The sequence below is a fragment of the Ictalurus furcatus genome, chromosome 18, assembly GCF_023375685.1.
Source record: "Ictalurus furcatus strain D&B chromosome 18, Billie_1.0, whole genome shotgun sequence".
Lineage (NCBI taxonomy): Eukaryota > Metazoa > Chordata > Actinopteri > Siluriformes > Ictaluridae > Ictalurus > Ictalurus furcatus.
The window spans coordinates 5,572,053-5,596,540 of NC_071272.1; the positions used below are offsets into that span (position 1 = coordinate 5,572,053).

The 24,488-nt window shown below is 38.2% G+C and overlaps 1 protein-coding gene across 1 annotated transcript in view; it reads right to left on the reverse strand.

Moving 5' to 3' along the window:
- The window catches only part of rxraa (retinoid X receptor, alpha a), a 107,365-nt gene extending 83,869 nt beyond the window's left edge, over positions 1–23,496 (reverse strand). The window contains exon 1 of the mRNA XM_053649662.1: positions 23,107–23,496. Within this exon, the coding sequence (XP_053505637.1) occupies positions 23,107–23,134 (28 nt within the window). The 5' untranslated portion in view covers positions 23,135–23,496. The remainder of the gene's footprint in view (positions 1–23,106) is intronic.
- Between the last annotated feature and the right edge of the window lie 992 nt (positions 23,497–24,488).

The following is a 24,488-nucleotide window of genomic DNA, read 5'->3' on the forward strand; positions in this document are numbered from 1 at the left end:
TTACGTTTCTGAAAATGACGTCTTAATACTTCAAAATAATGTGAAGGTTTTTCATGTGAAGGTTTTTTCTTTTCCTTAAGGAAGACATCACCGAATACTCAAGATAAAATTATGAAGAAAAGGAAAGCATATGACATGAGGAAATTCTTTGAAAAAGAAATGTTTCACTCATTTGAGCGTTCTGATTATCTCAGTCGCTGTCTCTTTAATCAGAGAGCTATCTAGAGGGGGTAGAACCAGGCATAGACCATACCGAAATTCAACCTTAAACAGGACCGACTGCTGAGATCCACAGGTGTTCCCATCCAGCCAATCAAAACACATCACGACGAGCGGTCCTGCTTTAATGATAGACCCCACACCGTGCACCTAGGATTACAGTGTTTCACTGCATACTGAAGTCATGATGTCCTGCATAATGCCACATATATATCATATATATTCACCGTATTAGTGTGAACTATGCATTATGGGATGTAATATACTTCAAAGATAACACTAGGTGCATCTTAATAAAATCAGCCAATATAACTGCGCTTCGTTCACAGATTCATTTTTGAGAAATAATAATAAGAAGAGGTCTGCAATAATATATAATAGTATTTTTTTTTTAACATACACATTCTGCTTTGTTTTGGCATTTCAGCTATATTAAACCTGTCTTTTTTTTTTTTTTTAAGATGTAGATGAGTTTCAGAGCTGAAAAGCTGACATAGCAATAAGACTCTCATTTAATACATACATAAACAATGGTAATTCAGTTCCACTGAAAAGCATAAATCTAAGCAAAACTGCTGAAACTTTTACAGCATTTGGCGGACGCCCTTATCCAGAGCGACTTACATTTATCTCCTTATACAACTGAGGGTTAAGGGCCTTGCCCAGGGGCCCAACAGTGGTAGCTTGGCAATGCTGGGGCTTGAACTCCTGACCTTCTGATCAGTAACCCAAAGTCTTTAACCAGTGAGTCACCACTGCAGTTATTCACTCAATGATACAACAACACATTATCAAAACTCAGTGTTTCCTTAAAATAAGCTTTATCTCAATGCTGATCAAAGGGTTATGGCACTAAGCAGACATACCATCATCTCTATTACAACAATCTCCCCTTACAGATCTCATTATATACCTAAATATACTAAAAAACAGCAGAACATTGAGGCAGCAACACCCACTGATGGCACTTCCTGTCTCAGTTTCCTCTGTACACTAAAACCTGAGCCACATGGTACACGCTGCCATACAGCTGTGTTTAACATCAGCACCTGTGAGCTACAATAGGCTACAAAGCCAGACTGCTAAACCCGTCTACAGACAGGTGACGACAAGGTTTCCTGTGTAGACGAACTTTTCACTTCGGTGTGTGCGTGTTTTGTCAAGAAAAGAAAAAAAAAAAAACGAAAAAAAAACCAAGAAAAAAAAAACCCAACGCTTTTTTGATTAAACAAGCTGATCCGATGCACGGTTTCAAACGAAATCCGTTCAAGGAGAGATTTGAGGTCTGTGCATGGGCGTGAGTGGGCTGTGCCACTAACGGCCATCCTTGTGGTTGCCAACACGAGTCGTTTTATTTACAACTCACTTTCTATATTACATGTGGCGAAGAAAACTGGCAGTTGCCCAGGTGGGGCATTTCAAACGTCAAGAACATCGATATTTTTAACCACACAGCAACCTACGTGCATGTTTCAGATTAACAACGTTATAAGAAAACACTATTTTTGCTTGTCCAGTCCACTACACCTGCAAATTGTACAAACAAATTTTTGGGTTGTTTTTTTTTTTGCTTTAACGTGTGACTCACACCCGAAACATCCTTTTTCCACGACTTCCTATTATAGTTTATGAAAAATTGACATTTTAGTTCATTCACTCAACCCGGTTACCTGTACACATTCCCCCCTATGAAATATTTGGAATATTCCACAAGTCACATGTTCAACAGTCAATTTTCTGAAGATCATGGGAAGAAGAAAATTACATTCTCTCTTTCTTTTTTTCCCTGTTTATTTTCAATGGCATGGAGTGCTGCAGGGATGACGTATTTTTGTTGGGCCAAACCGGAAGTTAGAGTCACCCTGGTTCCCTCGATAAAAAGCCAATGGGAGTTTTCTACTGGTTTTTGGATCATTGCAGAAAATAGGCTCTGTGTCCAACAAAAGGTTATAATTCTTACACGTTTAATTCATCAAGATAATCTTCACAAATGAACACAACTTTTTTTGAATTTTGAAGCCTAAATACCCTAAACCTTTGAAGCCTAAATAGTTAGTCTATAAACGAACTACACCACATGACTTCGCATGACTTCAACGTCACCACCACTACGCTCCTGAAAACTCTTTCAATCTTTATTAAAAATAAACACTACAATTTTAAAATACTATAAATTGATAAGTTGGAAAGTTTGACTTGGAATAGTTTGCAAGAGCGTGAGTATAAACACAACGATGCTGGAGTAGATGAGTTTTCCTGTTCGGCGTGATGACATTTTATGTCTCCGACAACCTCTGTAGTCCCATTTGGCCACTTGTTTAGCAGCCGTCTTTATCAAGACAAGTAAAAGCTTTTAAAAGTCCCGACTGGGGTATTACTGATGTATTTTGTGTCCTGGAATAAAACGTGGAAATATCCTGAGCTTGTGTTCACCACAGACTTTATTTCAGCCATTTAACCAAAAAAACCTGTTAAAAAAACCCCCATTGACTTTGTTATGGTTGGAACCGGAACTCTTAAAAAGCTCGTTTCCGGATTTTAGGACTCATTCCTGCACCACTCTATTGCGACTCTGACTGATGAGATCACTTTGATTGCCATTAGCATGAATGTTAGTGAATGGCACTTTGTATGTTTGCTAATTCTATGCTAAAATCTCAACCCTGTTACTCATTTAAGAGCAAAATGCAGCCAAAGAAACCTTTATACCAATATTATTGCCTGAGATGGGTTAAAACACCTTTTTAAGGGTTAAGCTGAAAAATTCTAAAATAAAAAATAAAACTTTAAAACTCAATGTTGCGCATAACCATAAACATTAATGTTACATGCAGACCTTGCAATGAGAAGCTCTTTTTTTGTGTTTTGTAAAGAATTAATTAATAATAAACACAGCCAGCTTTGGTTTATGTGCATTAAAAGAGAAGGTACCCATGCACTGCTAAAATATTAATGCTATACCACTGTGTTTACTGCCTGCCAGGCACTTACAACCATAGTTCACACTGACTGGCAGCTGAGCAATGTGGAGCTGCTGTATTTTCTGTCTTGTATTTTCCGTCCTTACACCACAGGGAGACCTTCAGACCCTGTTCTGACTGAGATAATAATACATCTGCCTAATCCGTGCCTCGTATATGTGCTAGATCAGAAACGCCAACCACTCATGGAGGTCTGTGCAGACCTGGCCATCCGTTTTGTTTTTTTCTCACAAGAAGAGACCAAAAAATTGCCAAGACTCAGACACAGAGGAGGGGCCAGGAAGGAAATAGAGGCCAGCAGTAACGAGGTTAAGAGGCAGATTTTAGAAAAACGGCTTGTGCGCGTCAGACGTCGCTCCAGGGCTCGTGGGGTTAAACAAGAGCTTCTCTCATTCTGCTCAGGGATTCAGAAAGTTCCTCGGGCGATTGGCGAAATCGAATTTGTGTGATTGGTCTCACCGATTGATTGAATATACGCAGGAAAGAAAAAGAACCCTTTGATGCAAATTAAGTTTCAAATCTCTCATTCTTCACGTCTTCACGTCCCCGTCTGCCACAGATCATATGATCGAAATCTGCTTCATGTCCTGAAGCTAAAATATCAACGTTCACCATTTAGTCAGTAGATCTCTGTGTAATGTTGGGTGCATAAGTTTGTACCCCCAATGCATTCTAGATACCCTTATTTTGCAAAAAAAAAAACAACAACAAAATAAACCTGCCTACCAAAAACCTACCATTTTAAGAAAGAGCGAAGCAAACATTTGAACTGATATCAACTTTGATAGTTTTGCTATTGATATACCACAATGCTGCAATCCTACAACAGAGACTCTGACCGTAGTTCCGGGTGTAATTCATATCTTATGTTTATATTAATATTTAATATTAATATAATATTAATATGTTATCGGTTCTACAGGGGGTCCCAAAAGTCTCCATACATAGGGGAAATTAGCACTTTTTAGCAAATGTATTAAAAATATATTAGATTTTTTTTCCCCCAGATAGCCTTTAAGAACCCCTTTGACACAAGAAGAACTGAAATTCTCAATACATTCTCATGGCGGTCGCAAGGTTGTGACGGCCTTGAACGTTAAACATGGCGCGCACATCACACACCACACTGTTGCCAAACTTATTAACGGATTGAAAAAGACTGGAAGTGTCGCAGACCATCCGAGAAGCGGACGTCCACCGACGTCCACTGACGAAGACACAACCGATGCGGTGCTGGCGTACATAGTCCCCTATGTATGGAGACTTTTGGGACACCCTGTATTGTAACAACTTACGCAGGGACGTTTATGGTGGACGCTCCACATAAAATTGGAAAGAATTTTAAAATCATATACTCATTGAAAAATGGTGAAGTTTTCTGTGAATGAACAATTTTGGAAGCCGTAACTCTAAATTCTCTGGAGTACTTTACGGTTTCTCAGTAACATGACAAGCTGCAGTTTTTGTTGTCTTGGTGAACAAAAGACCACTTAAAGCGGCTATAATGTAAGCGATACTGTTTTTTGAAAATAACCAATGTTTGCATGCCCTTTTGACTATATTTCTTACTGTGCACTATATACAATATCGAGTGTATTCGTTCTTATATAAGCAGAACGGTTGCTCAGAGAAGAGCAGTTATATGACAGGAAGACTGAAGTGTAGGTGGAGACGGAGACCAAATGATATGTACTCTGTAGCCGCACTTCCTGTTAGTGTCTGAAATGACCTGATCTTAATGCTTCCTCCCCCTCCATTTATTAAAACTGAACATTAACCCCAGCTCCAACCACGCACGTCCTGATTCAAACACACCATGATGTGATGTGAATGAGTGTGTCTTAGCTCCTTCTGTAAAGAATTACACACACATACATATACATACATATATATACATACACCTCCACACAGAAATAGAGCTCTGTTGCACGTGCTTCTTCTCTCATCAGTGAACAATGTCCTCCTCAGTATATGACCCAGATTCCCATGGCGGCGTGGCAGACTGTGCAGCTCAGACACACTCATTAGCATCATCATATCTCCCTCCTGTCCCCATTAGCTTAATACCTTCGCCTCCATTCATCACCACTGCACACCTCTGCACTGCCGTGCAACCAGCAGGCATATTCCCTTTCCTAATGAGGCACAAGCGTGCACGCAAAACACACTCGCTTGTGGATGATAAAAGCTGTGTTTGGATTATTTGATCTAGCAATTCGAATGCATAAAATGCTGAACTCCCTCTCTCTCTCGCTCTCTCTCTCTCTCTGCCTGCTTCATAACCAGAGTGTGAGATTATTACCTGATCCTAAACCAAATGCCAAATGGCTAAAAAAAAAAAAAAAAAAAACCAAAGAGCTGAATTTCACTATTTAAAAACTATACGAATTTTTCATTGAAGGATGGTTCACAGTCGAAAGTTGCCAGATCTACACATACAACTCCTAAACATTTCAGCTAACGTTCCTTGCCCGTCAATGTATAAAAAGGGGTCGGAATAAATGTATGAAATTAGTGGTGCATTTTATTTTCACATTTAATTTTCACAATCGCGGTTCATTTTAAGTTATGCATACTTTCTACTATGTCTAAAGTGAGAAGAGTCAACATAATTATAGACTTTTTTTTTCATCTGGAGTGTCAGGAAGTTTTGTATTGGCCCTAATTTATAGTGTAGTACTTTCTAAAGAGAAATTATGTTGTCGATTATTACATTTAAAAAAAAAATGTAAATTCTATATTGAGCACAAAATATCAACAACAATATATTACCATGGAAAACACCAAATTTGAAACATTACTGTTTATCAAATCTTCTTCGGTTTATTCAATACAAACTGTAAGGTTTAAATTAATATTCTCGTTACTTTATACATTATCACAGATACGGCGAATTTGACAATTTTTTTTAAATGAGTCTCCAGTGTCCAGTCCACTAGGTTTTCCTTTAAATCCTTCAAGATGGACGAATATGTAGTTTGTCTATCACATGACAAACATTTTCATTAATTTCAAGAAAGATAGAGAGAGAGAAAAACACGAGACAGGCAGGTGTGCAGAAATCAGAGACAGCCTGAATTTGGATTATATATCAGCCTTTCCTTTTCAGACCAGTTTTTCCCCCCCAAAAAAACCACATGCATAATCAACAGCAGACAGGCACTCAATGAATAAAGGCACATCTGAAACTTGTAATCAGTGACGTTCTGGACTTGCTGTGCAGTCTGGATAGGAAGCACAATATAAAAAAAAACCCCTTCAAATCCCTGAAACACATTTCCAAGAGTCAGATCTTCCACTACACCAAATCTATTATTGAATATCAGCAGAGACAGGGTGAAGTTTAAATGGAAGCGTGCGTTAATGGAAAATTGTGGAAATCTGCAACCATTTGCGTAGAGGATGTGACCTTGGCTCCAAATCAAATTAAACATGCGGAAACTTCCTTTGTTTCTATAAAAAAAAAAAAATCTCCAATAATGTGAACCAATGAACAATAATGTGTGAACAGGAAATAAAAAGAGTAAATTATTCTGTTTTTAAAAGAAAAGCCAGTAAAAGGCTTTAGCGGTGGGGAGCTGAAAATTGGTGCTGGGTTATTTAAAGAGTCCATTCAGACGCTCTAATTTGCATTATTCTAAATTTCCAAACTGCCTCGATGCGTCCGACCTTTGATGTGAATTTCAGCACATTAACCATGACATTTTTACTAGCGTTTCTGGTTGACTTTTTCCTGCTGATGTTCTAGACAAGCACGAGAACAAATACGAGAACAAAGTCATGTGTGTGCGTGTGTATGCAGTCTTTTGACTAAATGAAAGTAAAACCAAGTGAATGCAAGAATGAGGATAAATTACAGCCAGTATGAGATTTATTTGCTGTGTAAACAGTCGAGTCGAAACATTTTTGCTGAAGTTAATTACCAAAGCCAGTCCTCAGAGCGACATGAACAATAAAAGCAACTCAGGACTAATTCATTAAAGCCGTTGTCAAGAAACTCCATTGATATTAGCCAGCACTGTTAACCCGGCAGAATTGTAGGAAATTTAGACCCTATAAATATACGGACATGGGTTAAAATGAGTCTGTATGCGGTGTATGGTATGAAACTTGAATGAAAATTGATTGAAAGAATTTTGTACCAAAGCACTGGTTGGTCAGAATGTGCTGATGAATTTTCTGTACTAGCACGACTATAAGATGCGTGTATTTGTAGATTTGGTGAAGTTGTCTGTGAGATGTTTATTAAGCGTTTTTTGGAAGGAGTCTCCAGTGTTAACGCTTCGTAACAGTCAGCTGTTTCAAGTAAAGATCTTCAAGAAAGCTTCAAGCTTTCCGCCATGGGAAAGTCTTCAGGTCTTGTGCTTTGTGGTTTCTCAGAAACAAGACAAGCAGCATTTTTTAAATAGGTATTAATATCTGCTATAATATAAGTGATAACAGGAACTAACTTGTCTCACAGACGTCCCACAAGTCTCAGGACTAGAACAAACACAAGCTCCTAGCTAATAATATCATGTCAGCAGAACGTATACTAAACATTAGGGTTGTAGCAACTTTTGCTTTTAAGAATGTTGTTTACGTAATCAGTCCATACAAGATTTCGCTTTCAGGTTATTTTTAGTGATTGTTGTGGCAAAAAATGCTTGATTTTGCTGCGGTTTTTTTTCTTTCTTTCAAAATTTGCAATGCAATTTGCGGAGTTTTTATGAATTGGCGAAATCACAAATTGTACTCAGGTTTGCCACGTGAATCGAAGAGGGCTTTGACTGAATACATGTTGCGATAACGTCGCATGACGCGTTTCGTCCGAAATCCGCGGAAAATTAGTGGTAATTTTGAAAAATTGCAAACGCCTCTGAATATCGTCGAGTTTGCTTGAGTTTTGCGTTAATTTCTGCGATCGCAAAATCCGGGAGGGACTGCGTAATGTTTGCACACGTTCATACAGCATTGCTGCAATATTTTTAGTTGTCAGACATCTAGCACAAATTCCATTATGTCCATTATAGCTTATCTGAATCGAAACGCTGTCTGAGCAACATCTTGACGAAGCATTATTAGAGTAGACATTACATTTAAAACAATGGAGGGTGTTGGCGCAACGGAGGCTCACTGGTTCAGGTTAAGAACAAAAGATTGTGAGTTTACGTTTAGGACGTCCATAAAAGAAAAAAAAAACAACGTTTTTAATGTGTTCGAGCAGGAATTCTTAACCCGTAGTCGCCTGAAACACTCCTGCATCTGCTGTAAGTTACTTTAGACGAACATATTCCCTTAAAGTGCTAAATGTAGAAATGTACACTTCATTCAGGCAGGACTCATACAGTCAGGATGGAAAGAGTGAGTAAAAAAGAAAAACTAGGTCGAGTCACATGAACGGCCCGATGCAGGAGGGATTACGCTGCCGCACCATGTGGTCATTTACAAAACAAATGTTGACTACAGCTTTATCTCTGGCTTTCTGACCAGCTCGGCGGAGGGAGGGTGTAACCGAGTCGATGATGTGCTTCGTACAGAGCGAATAAGAGACTATAGATAAAGACCTGCAGCTATTTGGGACACAGCTGTGCCACACAAAAGCAACACTGTATTTCAAGAGCAAAAATAAATAAATAAATAAATCAGGCTGCAGCCTGAATCTAAAATGGAAGCTGAGTAAAAGCCAAATGCAGTAGTGCATTACGTATTTGGTTAAGGAATTAAATCTGTAATAAATGAAGCAGAAGTCCCTGCTTAATGCTAAAAAGAGCAAGATGTGGAAATTGAAGGAAAATGCCAATGTGCTCTGGGTAAAAAGTTGAGTACGATGGATGTTTAATGCAAAGTGACGACCCAACACAGGCAATGCCCGTTAAAAAAAAGGCGTAGAACCAAAAATGTATTAATTTACATCACTAAAAACAAGCAATTGAAGAAGACAGTTGAAGGAATTATCGTAATGTTGAAGATTATATTATCATTTCTGTAAGCTGCCTTCGAACACTTTTACACTGCAAGTTATTTCATAACAGGACGTTTTTTGGGGGTTTTTTTCCCCAAAAGGATTCGTAAAGAACCGTGAAAATCAGCCTTGAAGGGAAAAATTACTAACGGATACTAAACAAAAGAGACAGAATGTCATTTCAGTGTACAGAGAGGCTCGGACTAAAAGCTGAGCATAAAAAAGCAGCAAAACAGATCTGGATCAAGAGAACAAGCAGACAGGCTGATGCAAGGTCACACTTCAATGCAAAATAAATAATGAAGAAATGAAGCGCTTATGTGAGAAATATTATATATTTATATATATATATATATACACACACACACACATATACAACATAAATTCCTGTTAAGACTCTGAAATACGTTAGATCTATATATATTGTTTTAAGACATATGCTGCCTGTAAGGCTTCTACAAACGATTAAATAAAGGGTGTGAAAAAAAAAATTCTAAAAACTTGTTTTCGGTTCATCATTATAAGTTATTGTGTTTGGAGTAGCTTGTGCTAAAATTAACACAAGCTGTGCAAAAACAGAATAAATACAACTTAAGAAATATAATACTATAAATAAATATAATACTAGTTGTACTAGTCACTCAAAATATATTGGCACCCCTAAGAATTATTTAAACAAATGCAAACAAAATGTCGTTTTTGACAAACCTATTGCCTTGCCAGGAAGTTCATACTTATTATAATCATTTATTTCATTATTTCTTTTATTATTATTTGAATTATATTAACAGGAGTTTGACTAAAAGTCTCTGTGGAAAAAAAATCTGGAAACCAAAGACAAAAAAAAAAAAAGTAATAAAGAAAAATAAAGGAAAAAAAAGATAGCCTAAATGAAATAAAATAAATAATAAAATAATTGTTATAAAAATCCACAAATTTTTGACATTCCAAAAATGTCAAAATTTACAAACACAATTTTGTAATGTGTGTTTTAGTTCACGGTCGTTTTTTAGTTCTGTTTTTTAATCATCTTGTGTGCAGATCTTGTGATTTTGTTCTCTGTTTTTAGCACAAAATTAGCCCTCAAGAAACATAGCTGATTTGCGAAACAGCAGAGTAAAGTCAGCGTGTAAGGAAGGAGTGGATGCTGAGGTAGTGGAGTGAATAATGCAGGAATGAGGAGAGTCAATCCATCCACACACACACAGTAACGATGTGCACATCTCTCTCTCTCTCTCTCTCTCTCTCTCTCTCTCTCTCTCTCTCTCACACTCTCTCTCTCTCGTTACAGGTGCAGCCAGGCAGAAAGATGTAGGCCATCTGCACAGCAACACACAGAAAATAGCTCAGTACGCAGACAGAGGGGGACACGTTCAACCACCTGCATCCGAGAGAGAGTGAGACACGGCAGAGAGAGAGAGAGAGGGAGAGAGAGAGAGAGTGAGTGAGAGAGAGAGAGAGAGAGAGAGAGTGAGAGAGTATCAGTCTGGCAGATAATCATTTAAGGAAAAAGCTTAAATCACCTAAGAGGTAGAGTGAGACTAGCAGAGAGAGAGAGAAAGAAAGTGAGCAAGTTCGGATTTTTATTTTTGGCAATAAAGCACTGTGAAATTGAAAAATGAAAACAGAAATCCTATAAGAGAGAACAGGTGTTAAAAAAAGTTTATTTTCTCCAGCAGATTTGATTGAGAACGAGCAGAAAGAAAATAACTAATAAAACTAACATTACTATAAGAATTAATATGTAAGAACGAAAGACAAACGGGCATGCTGTTGTAGGAAAATAATCAACAATGAGGTCTTGCGAAGAAGCCTAAAGTGTTTTATTCCTCTTATATGTCATAAATTTCCTAACGATGACATAAAAAAAAATGATAACACATTGTGAACAATGCATTGTGCTTTTTTTTTATCCAGTTAATGTTACTTTTAACATTATGGAAAGTCCACAAACCAAGTAAGTTCCTGTTATTACTTATGTTACAGCAGCTATAACTGCCTCTACTTTTCTCTCTTTTGAGGTAAAAATAAATAAATAAATAAATAAAATAAAACGCATCTTGTCATGTTACTGAGAAGCTGGAAGTTCTCTTTCCTAGATCAGAAAACTGACTTGACTGTTACAATAAGTGCTGGAAACTCCTTCCTTAAGTTAAATGAACATTAAGTAAATGATCACAGCCCTACCAGACCACACACACCAACATAAAATCTGGTCTGGTCTTCAACCCAAACTTTTTGTTTAAGATGAGGACGATTCTACACACGTCTAAAACTCACGTCAATAGAATATTTCTTAATCGCCTCGACCACGGACAATTCGTTCCAGGATCATGATTCATGGTTAAGGATTAAATTTTACTCTCCAATAAGAGCGAGCGATTTCTGTCAGGATTAGTGTGTTTAAATGGAGCAAGAGGCGTAGCAGGTTTTTTTTATTTTATGGCAAGCTGGGTTCCGGCTCTGTCTCGCTCTCTCTCTCTGTTCAACCACTTCATTAGGGGGTGGTGGTGGTGGGGGGGGGTCTGGTCGCATGGGCGCAATTTAGACCACAATAAAAATGTGGAACGACTCGACCTGTGCCGTAATGGGAGTCTCTCATTTATTTACATGGCGGCGCACTTTAAAGCCGCCGAACGCAGACTGCACGAATGAGAGAAGGGAAGAAAACGGGGGCTAAATCAAAAGAGCGACCCGTAAATTCAGGGGGACTTTCTCCAGATGTTGCCGAAATATTCACTGAAGCACTCCAGATGTGCCAGTTCTCAAGACTTCCTCTCTCCTTTTAGCCTTGTCCTTTTTTTATGTTGCTTTATGTCAAAACCGTCTCTTATAGGAAAGATTGATAGCTATATAAGTACAAAGGATTTAAAAGGGGGAAAACCCCGCACAAATAATATTACTAATACCAATACTAAAAAAAAATTAGAGTAAGTGAGAGGAGGAAAAAGAAATGGAAGATTTGTCTGAAATGTTCCACAGTAGCATGATGAAATGAAACACAATCCCCAGGTAGAGAGTGTTTTTCTCCATTGTAACACGTTTAGTGGGAGCTGTGGTTATTCCTGTGGTTCCCACACACATACACACACACACACACATGCGTACACACACAGTAAAATGTGCCAGGGTTGCTACTCCGCCCTCAGGCTGTGACCCAAACACAACCTTTAACCCAAAGTATCCCAGACAATACAAGAGCCATAAGCTTCTCTGGATAGCGCACCTCTTAAACACACTTAAAAAGTGTATTCAAGTTTTGCCAGACTGGAAACAACACACACACGCACACTATAATCCGAGGCTGTCTCCTGTTCCTCGCCGTAGGCTGAAACACAAGAAACCGTCCTAAATGTGACACTTGAACTTGTCAGGGCCGTTTTCTTCAGGCGTTGGAATGTACGCCCTGCGGAATGCGGTGCATTGCTCTCACACACACACACGCATACACACACACACGCATACACACACACACGCACGCATACACATTTCCAGTGCCTGCCTGCTTGCTTCTCATCTCCCTCTGGGCTTTTCTACCCTAAGAAACGTTCTTCAAATGCCATCGTAAGCATAAAGGCTCCTCAGCCCAAGGCAGGCTGTGCCGGTAGTCTAGACAAACACGCAGGACAACAGCCAAACCACAACCGCCTCCTGATCCGATGCCATAAGTGCTCCTAAATTACTCGAACAATTCAAACTGAAATACAACACACACACACATCAGTGGCAACTAGTGGCACTCAGGTTTAAAGGGCTCTCACTCACAGCTCAACAGCCACTTAATGATAAGCAGGATCCTCACACTAGGGAGCTGATAAGAACGTGTCTTTTCTCCTCCCTAAGCATGAGGCTCTGATTAGCACCTCTAAAGCACTGATCAAACACATGCCTCATCAGTACGAGTCAAAATCCTGGAAAATGATCAATATTGCGACATAATTCCCATATATACATAAGTGTGAACAGAAGCTGATCCACTGCCAGGAACAAGAACGGCATCTCGATGGATATTTAGCCGAGTGAACAGAAAGACCAAAACGACGTGAAAAACAAATGTCTGCCTACATTATTGATCCAGAATTAAAGTTTTGTTCCCAATTTGGTCTTCCCAATTCTCAGCCACAAGCTGATTCTCCCCATCGCACATCAACTACCAAGCAGGGACGGTGAAGGCTAACATGTGCTTCGTCCGAGACACGTAAAGCAGTCTCTCCAAGATTTCACGATTTCACAGAAATGAACGCAAAATCGAGAAAACTCTTGATTTCAAAATTGCCACAGATTTTCCGTAGATCTAGGCCAAGACACATCATGTGACATCATCACAGCGTGCTTCAGCCAAAGCGCACTTCGATTCACGTGCGCCGAACATGAGTACAGCTAAAAGGTCTCATTTACCAACAAACTGCACTACAAAATTATGCCAATTCAGGTGGTTTTCCACACACACACACAAAAAACGGCCAAAAAAACAAAAAAAAATTGCAGCAAAATCAAGCATTTTTTGCCGCAATAATCACAAAACACTGCGAAATTCTGTACTATTGCGTCAAAGGACATCATTACACACTTACAGGAAAGCGCTATCCATCCTCTTCCTCGTGAGCTTGATGCTTGACGCCCATGATTGACTCATGTCGCTGTGATTGACAGGGGACAATGAGTACACCATCTCACCCATCCAGAGAGCACGGCCAATTTCTCTCCCTTGACTCACGGCCACAAATGGCTGTGGACGACATTTCTACGCTACATGTAAAGTAGGCAAAACAACGTAAATATTAATAATTCATTTTCAAATTTTAACAATCAAACCAGCTGTTTCCAATCACCTAGTAATTGTTTTTAAGAAAAAAAATTTTAATAGAAAATTACGACAATACCTGCAATATCTCACAAGTTTCTTGTGGCATAATTATCCTAATACTAACCTTAGCTTAACATTGTTGTATCGCCCAGAACTAGTGTAGATATATACAGGACGTCCAACTGAATATAAACCAGAAAAAGTCATAAATTTAGAGGCTAAATCAAGGCAGACCAGAAGCAACCAAAAGCAGACCAATGGCTTTTTATGGGCCAATTAAAGTCATGCAGAACGCCCAGTAATGGACGTCTCTGGTCAGTCAGTGCTCAATGGAAACCTAAATGTGGTAACACCATTTAGAAATTTAAGTGATTTAGAAATGAAGTAGCAGTTGGCCACTTGTACCATGGACATCATTTTTCATAAAACGAATGCAATATATATGAGGGAGTCACCAGCAGTCACAAAGAACAGGATGTAAGTTGAGAGAAAAAGCAAAACTCAAGTGCCTGAGACACAAATTCCCACAATTACAATGATTTGCTTTGTCTCACAACCTGTGGCAAATCTGAATATATGCATCCTGATACAATAAAATCAGAAAGCTGTATATTTAAATGACGCAAATGCTGAACATTATCAGTAAAGTCCCAGGCATTAAGTGGGAAAACACTATTACACAGCAAACATCTACACAGTCTCATCCTTGTTCTAGGAGCTACAAGGAGCTTTGTTTATGGATTATAATGAAGTTTTCATCCAACTGTTTACTTGGGATGAGGTAAAAATTGAGTCATGGAACATCCAAATTTCCTTTTCATGGATTGAGCAATAAATTCAACCAAGAAGTTCTTCATAAATCAGACTTCCACATAGGCTTATGCCAAGGATACCAAATGAAAAACAAGCACTAGGCTACATTGTACACAAAAACGGGACAAATCAAAATGAATATATATTTAAAAATTTTGCTTTTAGTTTTAGACTATGTTTAAATTCAAAAAGTGTCAATGCTACCTGCTGTAACACTGCTGTAATACTGTGTGTTTTTCTTGTGTTTAAAAAAAAAAAAAAAATCATGAGAAAAATAGCTCTCAGTTTTTTTGTTTTTTTTTAAAGCTTGGGCTGCTTTTTTAGAAAAAACTGAGAGATATTTTATATTATTTTTTTACGTAGTCTGGTTTAATAATGAATGAAATAATACGGAAAACATAAATCACTACCCTATACGACTTTGCACAAAAGAAGCACCAGAGGCTCTAACACAAACACTAATATTATGTGGAAAATAAGCTTTGATGCATGGATCAGGCTGAAAACTTGGATTAATGATAAAGACAAAGATACGCTGAAATAAAAGATGACTTTTTTGCATAAATTATGAGGCAGTAACTGTGTGTTATTAACTAATGGAATAAACTACATATCAAAATAGTATGTTAGGTGTGGATGAAGCTCATTTGTATACATGTCTGTACATCTTTTGAATATTAATATCTATATTTAAATGTCTTCACCTTTCCCAGTGTAATTAACACAATCGCTTGTACTGAGACGGACCTGCATCGGGGCTGTGACTCTGAAACTTAATGAATGGAGGCCCAGGTGAGATTCAGGAAACAGGAGAGGAGGGGAAAAAAAGTGGGCAGAAAGAAAGAACACTGGAGCTGGACGCATCTACTGCCTGTAAATCAGGCTCCTGAGTGCTGGGCTCAGTGGGGAGGGGGGGAAAAAAGAAAGAACAAAGTGAAGAGAGATTGATCCTGATAAAAGGAAAACCTGGTTCTCATAGAAAAAAAAATATATGTTCCTGCTTTATCCCGGTCGTCTTATATTTCCTTGCAAATCCTTCCATCTTATCTTAATTCGGCGGATCACATTATGGTGGCTGTAATGGATCTGGGTTATCATAATTGCAATCAGGGCCCTTAATCTGTCACATTGGTTTTAGCTCTCCAGTGTAAACTGTAGCATTAGTGGACATAGTCGCATACACACACACACACACACACACACACACACACACTCACTCACTCGGACATGCAAGCACACACTGGTCCCTGCTTTCTTGTCACAAATGTTCACACAGAGTTTGGCATATCTCTGCCAGGACCACACACTTCTGCCTAGGAGGTTATATGATATCTAGTAATACGTAGTAGCATGTTATGTTATTAATATGGACACTGAAAGATCATCATTACCACTGATATATTTTTCTGTGCTGAGAAACTGTTAAGCCATGTATTTACAATAATAAATTGTTTAAAAAAGTTATATTTTATATATATATGTTTTATATATATATATATATATATATATATATATATATATATATATATGTGTGTGTGTGTGTGTGTGTGTGTGTGTGTGTGTGTGTTATATATATATATATATATATATAGACACACACACACATATTAATATGCAATAGCAAACACCCAAGCTAGTTAAGTGCTAATAACTAGCTTGTATTTGTCACAGATAAACACAAGTGAGATTTCACTATCAGTCTCAATTTTCATAGATTCTTTTGACAGTAGCTGGTTCGTTGAAAACAATCAAGATTTGGGTCACTAACATTAGCTAAGTTAAGCCTATAAGCTAGCTAGCCAGCTTAGCACACAGGCTCAGCGGCTAATAGTTTATGAGTGTCCTCTAATAATTTATGTGATAGCTTAAAAGCAGTAGTGGTTAATTTGTGAGATAATATACTGAGCTAAAATGGAAAATGAAAACCAAATGGAGAGAAAAAAAAGCTAGCAAGCTAGTTCACTGCTTATAACTATCTCGTATTTGTCACAGACACGGGGAGTAGGATTTCAGTATAATTTGCGATTTGTATTGTTATTTTCTCACAGATTTATTTAACAGCAGCTAAATGTTAAAAAAAAAAATGCCATGACAATCAAGATTTTGGTCACTAACTTTAACTTTATAAGCTAGCTAGCCAACTAAGCATACAGGTTTTTGCCGCTAATAGTTCCAGAGTATCCTGTAAAGATTTAGTTTTAAAGCTGGAGTGTTTAATTTGTGAGATAATATACTGATCTCATTATTTTCAGCACCTGAAATCAGAAAAACTTTGTGCTGTGGTAAAACAATTTTCACCAAAACACTCATCTATATTAATGAGAATGAGCCATCTAAGGTAGTTAATATCATATGAAATTTCAACATTGCTACATGTCCACCACATGCAGTCAATCACGCTGTGATACTGAATGCGCTGTGTTATTTTTCCTTCATAAAGCGGAAATGGACACCGCTGTATTACCTTGCTGTCAATGTTGCACACTAGGGGCCAGTACAATTTGATTACAGGCTGAGGAATAGAAAACATTCAAACTGGCAGGGCTGCTCCTGGATGGGAATTCAACTGTCTATCGCTGCTTGATTAATGAATGGGGAAAGACAGGAGAATCGAACACAAGCATCAAATGCACTCCAAAAACATTCAGTTTGCCAAAGTGTGTCTTTCCTAAAAACTAGAGACTCCAAGGATAGAAAGGAAAAAAACTACAGTACTACACAGCTACATACTGTAGACTAGCACAGATGGAGGTGACAGACACGGTGACATCGAGCGCTAAGCTTCAGGAAGCCTGTTGGCAAAATAATTAAAAAAAAATAATAATAAACCCCAACCCAATTCATTCCCTCCCTGCCCCTCGTTCACTTTGCAAGCACATATGCAGGAAATTTTTCCATCGTCTGCCTCTGATTAGACCCAGCAGACATATGGCAGGAATGAAAATAATATATATATATATATACACAGCAAGATTTATCAATATCCCACTCAGTGCATGCAAATAATACTTAGTAAAAAGACAGCAATGTTGCCAGTTTGTTTGAGGGTAAAGTAGCCAATGCATGCTCAAAAAGTCTCCAGATGATGTCACAGAGTAATTAGCATATTCGTCGAACTGTCATGATTTGATTATCAAAACGTCTTTCAGGAAAAAGATTTTCTGAAGACACTTGAATAAAATAGAATGGGATTTGTATGAGAATTAAAACTAATAGATTACAAACATATTCGCAAAACGGTCAAAGCAGCTGTTTACATAATTACAAAATACCATAATTTCTGTCAAGAATGCAGACAGAAAGAAGCAGTGGTAGTGAGTAGTCAAGAAATAGACATGAAAGAAACAGTTACAGATGGAATAAAATGATTTTATTACCTTTAAATATAGTCAAGAAAAGAACTGGACAAATAATGGTGATCAGTGATTGGTTACTGGGGACATCGAGTCAAGCAAGCGCAACACACCGGTGGTGAGTCTACTAAATCAAGTGGAGGACATCGTTAAGGTCTGCACCAAAAAATTCTTTTTGTAAATATATATGTATATATATATATATATATATATATATATATATATATATATATATATATATATGCACCATGGTTAAACCTTACCTGAAGCAAACTGAAATCCAGAGCAGGAAACCAAGTGGGGAGCAAAGGTCATGGTCTCTCTACTCTTTGTTTTTTAAAGCTCTCAATCTCACTACTGTGGGGTTTCAACCTCACAAACTGTTAACAGTGTATACTGCAACTATGACATAAATTCAGCTATTTGCTCTATAATGGACTCAAAACCAACCAGGCCATAAATCTGAGTGTTACATTACGTCATATTGTTTCTCTCCTGCACAAAATAAATCAATAATGATAGTCTTCTGCAACTTCTATGCTTACATATATATATGAGAAATGAAAGATTTTAAAGACAAAAAATCCCCATCCCATTTCCATCATATTTTTTTCATTTCAAAACAAAAGAAGAATACAGGTAAACGTACACAGACCAATCTGCATGTACATAATCAGTACAGCATCGTATCTTAAACTCCAGTGGTGTATTTTAATGATGCTCCTCTACAGATATGCTTCTTTAGACCCACTGAGACGGGATTATGTTCTATAGGTGATGTCTGTAATAGCATTTTTTACACGTCAGGACAAGTGAGTTTCTACAGGGCTTTTCTTATAAAGACAGATGTTTAATATGCATTAGCTGTTTAAATATACAGAACATTACGGGATCATTTACAATTATGTTTCACGTTAGACAATTAAGGAACTTATGTTTTTCCGACGAAAAAGTCTAAAAGTTGCATTATAATGGAAAGTTGCATTATGATGGAATGGCGTCCAGTGTCCCTAAGACTTGCTCTGGAAATGGGATAAGGGAGAAAAACACCAGCATGGTTGATCTAGAAATACAATCGCCTGGAATTTTGGAATTAAACCACATCCCAATTTTAATTTGATCTTTTCCAAATAGGGCTTAAAAATTACCCTTGAGGGTCTCGCTCCAGCGACAAGCATTTGTACCTTAAAGCCCCAGTTTAGTAGCTGTTTATCAAAACTAGTGGATTGCAAGAAAAGCAAAGCATGATCACTTTAAGCCATTAACTTTTCCTATAAACCCGTTCCTATAGAAATGACAGCTGCAGCCCTTTTACAAAAGGGAACCCAAAACTGGCAGGCTGTAAAAAACCTGACTTGTATGCTTTAATGGTGTGAGACTGTGCGCCCCCCTCAAACACGGCCCTGTAAAATAATCCCCACACCCAGTTCTACCTTTGTTCCTGAATTATGGCCAGGAGAGGAATGTGCAACCCCTCCACCATGGTTATGAATGTCAGTTTCCCCTCAAAGCCCATGAAGTTGACTGACAGGGCGGAGAATAGTAGCACCCACATCAGTCGGATCCTGAGACACGGTCGAAGACTCCATGAAAGATATATTGCGGTTTAAATGACGGGTTGGCACCATAAGACTGGCTTATTGACTCTCGGATGGTAAAAAGCGAAAATAGCTTGCGGGACTCCTAGGGACGTGCTTGTTTTTGTGGCTGTGACGAAAAACCTGATGATCAAAGTGATTTTTGGTAAAACGGCAAAGAGAATCAGCCTTAGCACAAATACTAGTCAGTGAAACTAAATAAATCATAGTCTGATGTTAGCACAATGGTGCAGCAGGCTGATGCAACAGCTGACAAACGGCACTCGGTCCCATGATATAGTCATGTACCGCGCACACACACACACACACATCCCACTAAAAAATGACAATGCATTTATCCAGTTACTTTAGCTCTTTAAAGTGTAAAGTGCTAAACATCACAATCATGCACTGCATAAACAAATCACTATCAAGTTCATTAAAAACAATGAAATCAACGTGTGTTGCTGGTTAACTTTTAATGAGCTAATGGACAGTAAATAAATAAAAAGTGTGCACTGTGCAGGTTGACAGTTATTCATTAAAAGGAGATATACATCAAGCCGAGAGGCAATTAATAATGCTAAAATTGCTATTGAAAAAAGGTCTATGGGAAGAATGAATGACGAGTGGAAAGCTAAAAATAAATAAATAAATAAAATCTAAGAAATCTCACTGATTAAAGGGTTTGAGATGATGAATCTTTTGCGCTGGCAAAATTGATAAGTACCCAATGCGGCACCAAAATGAAATGCCTCAAATTTGGACTCTATCTTGTCCTGACTATGGTCTAATGTCAATTATTCTGCCTTCTTTAGCGTTAAATCAAACGCCTGCAGTCCGAAAGACCCCAAAATTCACCCCAAAAAGTTGCATTTATAAATATACTGCATACGTATTGACGTCGAAACTGCAGAAAAGTCCTCACAGCCCACTGAGCACTCAGACATCTTGTCTTGGTGTAGAGACAATGTAACCATGAGTGTTAAGGTGTAACATGACTCTTTCATGAAAAGGGACACAGTAACACTCCAGACTGTCTTCGGCCTGATAAGTAACACAATGGCCAGACTGAACTGTATACACCCCCCGACCCCCCCAGTTCATGAGCTCATCTGTGGGGATCTGCAAGTATTGGGTTACACGCATTATTGTGCTCCGAGCTCTACTACCTTCAGCATCTATTTGGTTTAGAGGCGACCCTAAGCACAACTGAGTGGGATGTGAAGAGTACCGGGTCTGATTGTGGCCTCAATGGTACAGGGTCAATGATATATGATAAGTGCTGTGACTGAATTTGCTTAGGATGTGCAACTTGACATTACGAACCAATGCTGCACGTCACCACACAAAGCCTTATTTAAGGCAGCTTTATAATTTACAATTTTCTTGCCATAGACAAGAATCGCACATCGTCAACTAATTCTTTGGAGGTTTTAGAACGCATTTGACACGCTTGTTGGAAGCTTATTTAGTGCCACTGCGACCAAAGACAGTGACAACACTTTTGGACACTGCCAGAATTTCTCTTATTAAAATCTCAGAGTGTGACGGCTGCTTTGACGCTTGAGTAAAAGCCACCAAACCGGACGATAGCATAGAGTGATGCGGGACTCATCAGACAGCTACAAATTCGCTAGCGGCAATGCGGTAACGTAAACGAAACATCCTAATACACAGAAATGAAAATCCTTAGTACCTCATGATCACTTTGATGAATGTTACTATTTATCCAAACCCATTTTCAGCACTAACCCATATATCGCACTGATTGATAAAGGAAGCTGAACATAAAGCGGATTTCTTTAATCACAGGTCTATCATATTATCAGATATGGAGAATGTAATTGCAAACACCGTTACAGAATTCAGCTAAGAATTTCTATTGGGATCGTTTTATACAGTGGGACACGTAATAATGATAAAAGTCTACTGTGATCACACAGCGCTAAACCGGCTTCGCTTTAGGTATAAAATACATAATAAACTGTGCTATCCCGGTCAGGGTGGTGGTGGTGGATCCGGATGAAGTGTCCTGAGAACACTGGGCACGTGGCGGTAGTACACCATACATGGGACTACAATCGATACACACATTCGCAGACAGAGCTCAGGATTGGAGCGGTGACACCTTGATTGAGGTGCGAGTGTATTATTAGAGAACAATCAGGACTCATGTGCTTGGGGTGTTTTAGGTGATTAAATTAATACTACTACTACTACTACTACTACTACTACTAATAATAATAATAATAATAATAATAAACAAAATATGTAACCACTTAGACTTAGTTAAGGTTCTTTAAAATTCCTAATATTATTAGACATTATACAGTAAATCCATCCTTATTTACACACACACACACACTTTTTAAGTCTTTAGTTCTTTATTACATAACAACTTTCTACCACACAAACACATAACAACGATTTATTAGGAATAATTATGCGCAGAAACGACCTATAGCATGTTAGAATTATACAATGCGTTTTTAATGCGCAGTATGGAGCACCAAAACACACCCCCACACAGGTTAACCTATAGAAACCACACCTCTTCACTGCTAATCAGTTAACGCACAGACAGTACTAAAGCTGTCATATACCTTAACTGTCATGTAAACTTATTTATTTATTTAAAGAAGTTTTAAACACCTATTTTTTTTAATGTGTGTATAACATACTGTCCACATCCTGAACCAGACTAATCTACAGTTATTCAGGACTAAAATAAAATCGGAGTCGGATTCTTTTTTTTTTTTTTTTTTCTTTTTAAGTGCAAAGTCGGATGCATAAGAACATAATAACGTTAGAACAACATGCTTAATGAGTGTTTCATAATAAGAAATTTGATTTGAAACTAAAAATAGGAATAGAGACGTGAACGTTTGGGTGAAGTGAAGGCGCGCTGTGACATTCTAACACACACACACACACACACACACACACTACATTACACTCCACTCCACTCCACTCCTGAAACATAGTCATACAGTCCAAATACACAGCACCACCTCAAATTTCGGAAACTTCCGGCATTATTATAGGCTCGGATCTGATCATCAATAGCAGTCAAACGTAAACACGGGAGAGGAAGCAGACTTTATTAAATGCCCCGCTTGCTGCTGTCATTGGAAACGCGTGTCAGTGGCACTGGAGCCAAGTTTTGCGCACTTGAAAGCAGTAACCCTGTCTAAATTAAAAACGTGTAGGATGTGCAAGCTACAAGTTTGAAATCTAGAAGTCATCCTGCACGTGCACGTTTTGATTCTGGGCATTAAATCGTGCGTACACGGCGCACAAACGTGTGCAAAGACGCGCAGGGAGAAGGACACGTTGAGTGAGACGTTTCCACACTGGGCATTTAAAAGGGAAAAAAAAATTAAATAAATAAACAGGGAGGAAAACTTACCCAATGATAAGAATGGTTTGGTTTCCATTTCTGATCGGGTTAGCTCATGCCAATGCCAGCTGTTGTTGTTGTTGTTGTTGTTTTTTTTGCTTTGTTTTCAGGCTGGAAATTGAAATCGAGCGCGTCCTTGTTGATGGCAGTAAAATTCGGATCCGCGTAGTAAAAGCGCAGGGTGGAAAAGCAGCGTTCACTGACACTGCCTGATTTTCACTTTTGCGATAGTTGAGTTTGTTTCACTCTCTCTCTCTCACTCTCTCTCTCCCTCTCTCACACACACACACTCATAACTACTGCAGCAGGGCCCACTCTAGGGGGACTCCATCCCCATTGAGGGACGTCCTCAATCAGGGACGCATTACTATTTAGCATTCTTACCAGAAGACAACTCAAACTAAGAGCCATGAACATAAATATCCAACACTTCCAACCACTATATGAATGCTTATCATTTAACACGTGATTGATCTTCAACATCCACAGATTTATTCTGACTTAATAATAATAATAATAACAGTAATAATAATAATAATAATAATAATAATTTTTACTTGAAATGTTTTTTTTATTGGTCTATTTCCGGTCAATTTGGGTTTTTGGTGAAATAGTGGTTGCCCACGAGAGCGTTCGACTTCCTGCTGATAATAGTGATTGCATACATAAATGTATTTTTAAGGTAGAGAATTTTTGGAGGTAGATTTGATCATTTGTACACTGTGTGCACTATAGTATATTGGCAATGTGGAGAATAAGTAGTGCACTAAATGTATACAGTGGACTGCTGTGTACGGTTTTTAATCTCAAGGATTTTATTCATGGATCCTATCGGATGTCCTGTGATTAAATTATGTAATATGTGCAACTCGAAAACAGAAGGAAAACACGATTGTGTGTGTGTGTGTGTGTGTGTGTGTGTGTGTGTGTGTGTGCTAGGATTTTTGAAAAAAAAATTCCTTCTTTGGTTTATGTTCTATTTGTTGCTGGGTAGTTTTCCATCATCGATATCAAATAAGAAAGAAGTTCACCTCTGATCAGCCTGCAAGTTCATTGACTCAAAATTGACTCGTAAAAGGTCTCGGACCACAAAATAATACGCTGACCTGCGACCCAAATGGAGGCTTTAAAGAGACTGTTTTTTTTCTCAGTCTAATCTTAAAAATTAATCAGACAGAGCTGAAATCAAAGGAAGTGCATGTCTAGAATGAATAAACATATAAATGGTTCGGATATAAAGGAAACTGAATGCTGCATGTTGGAGTGTGATCTGATGCATGACTGAAACTTTATTTCAAACATAACATCTTAAGCAGTTGCTATAGGGACATTTCATTTAGGATAAAGCAGTTACTGAAGATTGAAAGTTGTGTAATTTCCAATAACAGCAA